At 36.0% G+C, this 9,490-nt stretch overlaps 1 protein-coding gene across 1 annotated transcript in view; it reads right to left on the bottom strand.

Moving 5' to 3' along the window:
* Nucleotides 1–239: 239 nt before the first annotated feature.
* The window catches only part of DNAJC10 (DnaJ heat shock protein family (Hsp40) member C10), a 34,788-nt gene continuing 25,537 nt past the window's right edge, over nt 240–9,490 (bottom strand). The window contains exons 18-23 of the mRNA XM_034785494.1: nt 8,793–8,926; nt 6,528–6,581; nt 5,758–5,905; nt 4,067–4,186; nt 2,524–2,643; nt 240–1,416 (exon numbers count right to left, since the gene is read on the bottom strand). Of these exons, the coding sequence (XP_034641385.1) occupies nt 1,405–1,416; nt 2,524–2,643; nt 4,067–4,186; nt 5,758–5,905; nt 6,528–6,581; nt 8,793–8,926 (588 nt within the window). The 3' untranslated portion in view covers nt 240–1,404. The remainder of the gene's footprint in view (nt 1,417–2,523; nt 2,644–4,066; nt 4,187–5,757; nt 5,906–6,527; nt 6,582–8,792; nt 8,927–9,490) is intronic.

The following is a 9,490-nucleotide window of genomic DNA, read 5'->3' as shown; positions in this document are numbered from 1 at the left end:
CCCTGCAAGCAATATAAGTAACTGTAAACATAGGGTAAAAGTATTTGAGTTTGGGTGCCTCAGGTTGGCTAGAGTCACTTTTTGTTTTCATGTGTCTCACACTCTAATTTATAATATAAATTACTTAGTGAGGACAGGACCTCTAGGAATTTCTGATGTACTCATCATTATGGTAACTGCCGTAGGTTCAATTGTGCCAAAGCTGGGTGGGTGGAAACGGGGAGAAAAGCTCATCTGGCAATGGCTAATTTATATTTTATTAAAGAGTAAATCATTTCAAAGATACAGTGATCTTTCAAAGAAGTCTGACTCACAGTAGACAGTTTTTGTGGACTCCAGTAAAACGAAAATGTAAAACGATTTAAACGTTGCTAAGTGCAAATGGTGCATATAGAATCCTTTGTCTCCTTCACCAATTTTTTAAAAACATAACCTCAAAGAATGACCTCAGTGTCTACATGAACAACGTTAAATGTCCATTATGAAATAGTCAAAATTCAGAAGGCACTTGTACAAAAAGGGAAAATATGCACTGTGGACCAGGTCCATATTTCATGATGAAGATTTTCACGGGTGGCTGGGAGCGTAGGGTTTGACAGTGGTTATTCCAAAACAAGTTAAAAGATGTGCCCCACGTATTCATCGGAGTTAAAGATAAACTGGAAAACTTTACTATGAAACAAGCTGAGAATTCTGTACAGGATACTTCAGTGGTATAACACATTTTGTATTTGAGTTAAACATTGAGTTTTGACATCCTAATGTGGTGAGATGAATTAAAAAAAGCAACAAAAAAACAGCTCTTCAAAACTTTCGTCACCTCAGTTGGTAAGATACAGCAATATTCTACAAGGAAGGTGATCTGTTGTTGGATAGGTTTATAGAATCTACTGGTTGCTTGGTGAATTACTACAAAATTAAAAACCCAAAACTAAACTTCCGACATGAGATAAGATTATTTTTCCTTCACATTGATGTCAGACGATTCCTCAGTGTTCAGGAAGGGATAGTGCACTCTGCTGTGTGAAAATACAAATTTGGCTGGATTGATTGCACACTTGTCCACAGGTTGAATGCGCATTTCCTACACTCTCCACACAAGAGATGGAATACCAGCGGGTAGATGAAAACCAGATAGCCCCCACTATTGTCTAAGCCCTTGAAGTTTGTGTCTCCTAATCAGCAAGTGGGGCAGGCACAGCCTATTCCCAAATTCTTGGAATCCCTCCACAACAAATAGAGCAACTCCCTAGAATTCATGTGGACAAGCCTAGATGTCCCTGCATTCAAGCTAAGGTTCATTTCTGTTTTTCCTATCATGAAATTAGTCTAACTTATATTTTCATCATGGTGCCTTCTATTTGTCACAGCTTCGGTATACTCTGAAATTTATCGTCTTCAATATCAGAGTTCATCCTGGTAATAATAATAAAATTAACAAATTACAATCCAAAAGCACTGATACTCCATTTTTTTCTTCACACCAGTAATTTTACATTTTCTTGCACTAGCTCTTTAACACCGTAACTTAGCTGGACAAACACTTAGCAAACTCAGATTTTGACATTTAATAATTTACTATCTCCTTCCTGCTGAAACACAGAAATACTAGTCTTGGGCTAATACGTCTCTGTACCTATGTCCCCTTGCCTGTCAGGCTCAAGGTAAGTCTACCCTCCAGCGTAAGCCCAGGATTCAAACTCAGCCTCAAGCCTAATTCCGCCCCCCCCACTTTCCACCTACAAACAAATCACTGACATATTGTCCGAGGACCCCATGGGGGTGGAAGGTCTGATCCTGAGTGAAGCTGGAATCCAGTGTTCAAGCCCTATTGCTTTGCAGTGTAGACACAGCCCCACTGGACTTGTACTCTGGAAGCCTGCCAAAAATATCTCAGAATACCATGAGCTGACTTTCCTTGTCCTCTGGACAGTCAAGTCTGGTGGACAATCAAGTTTTCCCTCACTGCACCACTAGCAAAGGACTAGAGAGGCCATATTTTGGGAAGGTGCTAAGAAGTCTGTGATATGAGTGGTTGGACTCAGGCCCACAAAATGCAGTGTAGATACTGGAGCCCCAGGCTGGGACTCAGGATTCAACAATTTCTAATCTAGGTTTACAAATAAGTGTAGATGTTCAAGCCCTAGGTTAACAAACCCAGGGTCTGCTAACTCTAGTTCTACTAAACCAGGGATTACGTTGCAGAGTAGGCATACCCAGTATAAGGGGCTTGGCTAAAGCACACAGTTTTCCAACTAACCCCAGCTAATGAATGGTCCCTTAGGACAGTCCTTTTTCTATTGAATTAAACTTTGGCAGGAATGGTGCAAAAATAGCCTCAGGGAGGATGAAGTAACTGGTTCTGTGCCCATCCACACAAGCAGAAAAGCTGACTCTCTAACTAGACCAAGACTGCATATAAAAATAGTCTTTCATCTCTATGTCTATAAAATGTATCAAGATTATTTAAATAGCCATTCTTTACATTAATACATGACTTCACAAAGGCCACAAGTTTCCTACCTTGTTTCTAGAAGATTTTTTTCTCTTTCCTTTATTTTTAATGACGGCTAATCTTTCAGTCAGAAGATCAGCTATGCCTTTTGCATCTCTGCTGTCTATATGCTCTCCAAGAACATTTTTCTTTAAAAACAGGGAGAAGAGTACATTATTATCACTTCATGCCTTCTCTACTGAAGAGAAATGGATCTGGTGACTGCTGGGTGAAATTCACACCCATTCTGGAAACAATTACAAGGCCCTATGCAGTGCTCAAACTCCCAAATGGGGTGAATATCTTTGGAGCGAGAAAGAGGAATTTGTTAAGTTTGTGCTTCATAAAATGTCAACTCCCTCAGTAATAATTACTACAGAGTTCCAGTGTGTGTAAAACATGCACATTAAGGAAAACTCTAATGCTTAGCTATAATACTTTTGATATGCATATAAAATATTTACTCAATAAAAATATGAATACGTATTTTAGAATGTATCTATCACTTCGTCAGATCAACCCTGCAGTAAGAGATTTACTGAATGTAGGTAACAAAATCTCATTCAGAGAGAAATCCCATAGACGTGAATGGGATTACTATGTGAATACAGACTAGTTTCCGGGGTTGGGATTTGCAGAATCATGTTCTTAGTATTGTCCAATAGAGGCTGTTTGCAAATGCAAAGTAAAATTGAAAGAATCAGCTTTGTCATTAGAAAGTATTGAAAAGTGAACACTTTTTCTTAAGGAAAACAAATTATTATAGATCTTGCCATACAATAGCTTGGAAGTTTAATAACATCCAATGATTTCTAATGAAAAAGGCGATTTTCTAGAGATGGTTGGAAACTTTGTGATGGAAAGCCTTTTTTCTGTTGAAAAATGCCAATTTGTTAAAAGCATGATCTTTAGTGGAAATGTCACTTTTGACAGAAGTTTGTTTGGAAAGAAAATTTGAAAAAATATTTCGATATCTCAAAACAGAACGTTTCAATTTTCTGTTTTGACACAATTTTGTTTCACTTTTTATAGAACACAAAATAAAAATCAAACTCTGAATGAAATGTTCTGTTTTATTGAAGCAAAGCATTTTCAACTGGATCAAAAATGTTTTAAATTTTGTTTAGCAGGAAATTTTGAAATTTGTTCCTTTTGTTCCATTTAGGAGCGAAAACTTGTGACATTTCTCACTAAATGAAAAATCTGGTGCCCATTTAACTCTACAATTTTTCCTTACTTTGCATTATCAATTTGTCTAGATAGCAGCTTCCTTTCCCATCAGACACATTGACTATTATCTCTCATTACACTAGTGTTTTCCTGCTACTGAAATTCCAAGTATCATTAAAAAAGCATCAATTTGTAGTATTTCATTTCCTTTAGATAGATTAGGTTAGGGAATCAATGTTGATAGAATCCAGAATAAGAACTATAATACACTTCAACATTTAATTTCCAATACAAAATTGAGCACAATACAATCTTAAATAGTATTGGAGCTAGACCAGTTAAGCAGTAGTACTTCCCCTCATGTGTCCCCATTGTGTGAACCATATTTAAACTAATATTTACCTTTGCTCCTTGGTAGGGATAAAATTTAACAGTAGGGTAGGCTCTGATGCCAGCTGTCTGACAAGTATGAGCATAAGCTTGACAGTCAACTTTTCCAGCTTTTACTTTTCCTTTTACAGTCTAAAAAAGAAAATTGTTTACTAGAAACCCCATTAGAATAAGCAAACTTCAAAATCTCCACATGACTCAGACAACTTTTTATAAATTGGAATGGGAGGAAAAACACACAACAAAGAAGGATGGTATAAAATATGTCCATTCATTCTACCAAGTGCACATAAAGGGTAAAATTTTAAAAAGATGCTTAAAGTCCCAGTTTTAAAATTAATTTAGGCACCTGGAAGCCTAAATCCCCTTGATTTTCAGTGAGACTTAGGGTATATCTACATTGCAAGTAGGGGCGTAATTTTCAGTTTGTGTAAATGTACCAGTGCAAACTTTAATCTACCTAGAATGCTAAAAATATGAATGAGAATGTGGTGGGGTAGGCGTGATTTAACAGTTTTGAAAACTGTAGTAAACAGAGTGAATAAAGATTTTGCATTTTATTTTCAGACTGAAAGAAGAAAAACCATAAACAAACAGAGGCTTGACTAACACTTTTCAAATGGAAAGATCTAGGATGAGAGTTGCAGACACATAAAAACATCCATAAAGGCTGCTTTCTGCGTACCCCTTAATAAGCCCCAATGCAGGGGAATGTGTGCCTGGGATATGGGAGAGATGTGTCCATAGTGCTGCGGCCTACAGGGCAGCCCCAGGAGATTACTGTAAATTAGTCAGATCCCCCAGAACTGTTGAAATTATGCTGGAGTTGCTGCATCTCCTACAGCAGTCCTGCCACTTTAGCCTCTCCTTAGCCTTACTCTGCAAGTTCTGTGCTGCTCCTTTTGAAAGGTGTAGTACAGAATCTCATCCCTACAACTTTCAAATCTGTGTCTGTCTTTTGGAGCTCAGTTAGACACAGCTGTCACCAATTTGTCTCCCTATGAAGACATGAACTACTGGGACATCTTTCTTATATACCAAAGGAATGCAAAATCACTGAACAGAGACCTGGATTTTCTTCTTTGTTTTGACCTTGGACAAGTCCCTGAATCTGCCTGTGCCACACATTCTGATCTGTAAAATAAGATACTTGCCTACCTCACAGAGGTAATGATGATAAACTTATTAATGTACATGAAACACTTAGATACTGTGGTGACAAGTACAATTGGCAAGCCTATTTAAAAATCACATGTCCCTCTTCTCTGTAAAGGAAGGGGACCATAATTTCTAAGTATTTAAAGTAAATAAATACTTAAATTACAGAAATTATGGTTCCCTTCCGTTACAGGGAAGAGGGACGTGATTTTTCTAAGTTTAGAGAAACTTCTCTCCAATCACATATGCAAGTATCTAATGGTGCTGAGGAAATAAACAGATGAGGAAATAAAAGGCTTGTCCACATAATGAATTATTGTGCGGGAAGTTGGTGCACTGTAGATTCACACCACGGCTTGCTGTCTGGTAACTCACTGTGTAGACATGCCCTAAGTTTTATAGTTTTGAAATAAACATTTTACTTCATGGCAGCGGCATATATAACTGCTACTATGTCTACTGATGAAAAGCTGTATAAGAAATAGGTATTATTATTACTTATCAGAAGGAAACTAACTGCTGGTGTCAATAGGTTAAAAACTTACCCTAGCTAGCACCTCAAATTCTGGAGCAAAATTTTGGCAAGGGCCACACCAAGGAGCATAAAAATCAATGACCCAATGATCTTTCCCATGCAAAACTTTTTCTGTGAAGCTCTGAGGTGTCAGATCTACAGATACTTGAGGTAAATATCTGAGGAGAGGGGAAAAACATTTATAATAAAATTAAAAACCTTAAATATATTTAAAATTCCAGTTACACTACCAGAAATTAGGGAACAGCTATAATGAAATGTAGATAAACACCGTAAGACTATTATGTTGAAAGGCCCTTTAGTTTACATGAGGTATAGGCATCTAAGCATTATCTCATCCCTCCTTGAACCAAAAACTGAGGATGTTGTCTAATTTGAGTGTGGGGAGGGCAGACATGTGTCCATTTAATATAATTGGTCTTTTCTCATCAATAGAAATATCTTCTTCCTTTCTTCAGAAAACCTGAACTTGGTATTTAGTCTGAATCTGGGAAGTCAAAGAGCTGTGTTCCGAGACTACAATAATGCTTTATATTAACTGTGGGTTCAGGAAGGTGACGCTACCTTCGCTGTTGTAGGAAGCTAAGAATACCTTCTTTAAACAATGCTTTTAAGGCTTGATCCAACAGAGTACAGAAATTCCTGCATCTGTTTTGTGAAGCAACATATTCATCTATATAGGCATTTCTAATGCTTTGTTTCCATGGCATCTGGGTGCTAGCTTCTCCTAGACACAACCATTGGCTTAGCTTGTGAACAAATTTTAATGTAACAACTCACCCAAGTGCCCAGCTTCTTAACGAATGCGAATCCCTGTGCCAACCATTGTAACTACTACGAGAGAACACACAAGAAAATACTAATTATACAATAGCTTGAATAGGTTTGAAAGACTTTGTAGCGGTGTTAAATCTGAACCCAGGACAAACTATTCACAAAGGTTGGTGTAAAATTCATTTGAATACATACATTTTAGAATATATTTCTACTATAATTTAGATATTGAAAAAGCTATTTTAATTTCAAATCTGAATAATACAAGTCAATGATACACATTGTAAAGTACTGCAACATGAAGAGAAGGAAAGATTGATCCTATGTTATGTTAAATTAAAGGAGAGTAAGGTAAATTTAGTACTTCAGTCAAATTGAATTTTTGTCAGCTAAAAAGGCTTGTGAGCATTGTGTCTTTAGTAACATTTCCAGATTAAATTTGCTACATCTTATATAGGTGGGACAAAAAAATACCACATGATCAAGTGGAAAACACAATTAAGTAAAAAAAACCAAAAACAATTTGAACCTATATTAAAGAGAACATTTTATTATTACAATGGAAATATTTTCAATTAATTTTACTTTTCATTCTATTAACTTCTGCATTTCTCTCAGCTTAGACTATGAAAACAAGCTAGTTAGTAGTCCAAAGATGCATTATTTATTTACAGTATAACTGTAAATACAGTAGGCAATTGTTTGCTCAATGGAATTTTCACACAAATTAGTGAAACTAACAATCCTAGGCTGTGTGAGAGTTTATTTCACAAAAATATAAATTCATAGTCCAATCTAATCCAACAGTTCTTAGTGGCATTTCTTTCCAGGGGCACTATTTATCCCCAGAGTATATTTTAACATATTTCTTAATTACAAAATCCTGCTTCCTGCAAAATCTGACATTATTAAAGATAGAATTTTTTTTCACAAAAAAGGAAAATAAAATACCTCTTCTGGGGAATTTTAGTGCTTTGGGAGAGATTTATATAAAAGAAGAAGAATAAAATCAACTTGCATCAAAGGCAGTCCAACAGTCAAAGCTTCAACAGCCTATTAGGCAGCCCTCAATATAGTATACATAATTTACTATCAATGAGCGTGTGATGGAACCCTTAAATTGTATAAATAATCATTAGTCTTTCCCAATTCAGTTTAATCTTTCTTCAATATTCCATTTCCTCTGAGGTGCTGGGGTCAGAAATGTAAAATGTTTGATGTTACAAAGCTATCATGTATCAAAGAATCAGAGATTACAAAAAAATTTTAAATGGTCAGATTTCACTTTCCATAGCAGTAGTATTTTCACTATTAAGCATTTTTCTGTCATTGTCCCAAAGAAATGGTATGGTGAATGGGCTCACTGGACATGTGAGATCAAAAGTTCTATGTTGATATCAGACACATGCCAAAGAAGGTTATTTATATATAATATCTATACCCATACTGATCTATTTTTAAAGGTCAGGTTGCACTAAAGAAGGGGTAGGAAACCTATGGCACGCAGGCCGAAGGCGGCACGCGAGCTGATTTTCAGTGGCACTCACACTGCCCAGGTCCTGGCCACCGGTCTGGGGGACTCTGCATTTTAATTTAATTTTTAAAGGAAGCTTCTTTAAACATTTTAAAAATCTTCTTTACTTTACATACAACAATAGTTTAGTTATATATTATAGACTTATAGAAAGAGACCTTCTAAAAAGGTTAAAATGTATTACTGGCACGCGAAACCTTAAATTAGAGTGAATAAAGGAAGACTTGGCACATCACTTCTGAAAGGTTGCCGACCCCTCCCCAAAATATGCACAGTGAATCAGAGTTATTGATATTTTCTGCAGACGAGAAAGGACTGGAAAATTTAAGGATCTATGGCACTGTTCTGTCTTAACTACATATTTAGCCACTGACATGGCAAAGGACTAATTGTTTGAAGTTATGTAATTCATTTTTATGTTACTAATTAATACGCTGCTCATGAAAACCTCTGGCAAACTGAATAATAAAACATAGGAACCCCAAACAATTATTTAGATAAACTAAATTAATTTCTTGCACTATTTTAGTATTATAAAACTGAAAATCTCAGAATGTGTGAGAATAAAATCATTCATACAGTACTTATAAAACTTATGAGTTTCCAATGGCTTTGACTTACCGTCTGAAAGATACTATTTTCTCTACCAGACCCTCCTTAATACATTTTGAAGACAGCATAACTCTTGAAATACAAACCATGAAATATTTTCCAAATGTAAACAGTTATTTACTTACTAGTAATGATGACCTGTATTTGATTTTTGAGGAAAGAGTCTTATTTCAGGATATCCTTGTACATTTTCTTGGTGACAGAAAGAAAAATATTTTTGACAATCCATACTGCCAACAGTGATTAATCCATTTAACAACTGAAAAAGAAAAAATATTGCACTTTTTAGTCATTTAGGTTAGTTCATGGCATATGAATCTGTCAGAGGTGAATACTTCAGAATTTAGACATCAGCATTTATTGCAGTCCTCACCTCTGGAGTATTCAGCAGGTAAAAAGCAAAAGGCTGATTTTTTTTTTCTTTCCTTTTTTTAAATGGTAATTTTGTGTGTGCAATTACATACATACTTTGCACGTGAAATACTATGCATGTAGTAGAACCCCTATTTTATAAACAAACTGGAGACGAGACATTCATAATAATAAACGTTCATAAAATTGGACATCTCAAAATTACAGTAGGTACAGTACATAAGCTGCAGTATGGTGCTCGGAATTGCTTTTTTTGGTCCCTCTAAGCACTGTAAAGCGACTTCCAATGCACCGAAGGCATTGGCATGTGAAAGGATGTCAACTTGTTCTTAATTGACATCACTTTTGTTATGGGATCCCCCACACCCTGGTTGGAGAAAAGCATTCATATAACTGACTATTATTCATGAAAATCAAAGTTATACTGTTCATGTCCAGAGTCATGGTTTGT

The sequence above is a fragment of the Trachemys scripta genome, chromosome 11 (genome assembly GCF_013100865.1).
Source record: "Trachemys scripta elegans isolate TJP31775 chromosome 11, CAS_Tse_1.0, whole genome shotgun sequence".
In the NCBI taxonomy this organism is placed as follows: domain Eukaryota; kingdom Metazoa; phylum Chordata; order Testudines; family Emydidae; genus Trachemys; species Trachemys scripta.
This window is presented reverse-complemented; position numbering and strand designations above follow the sequence as displayed.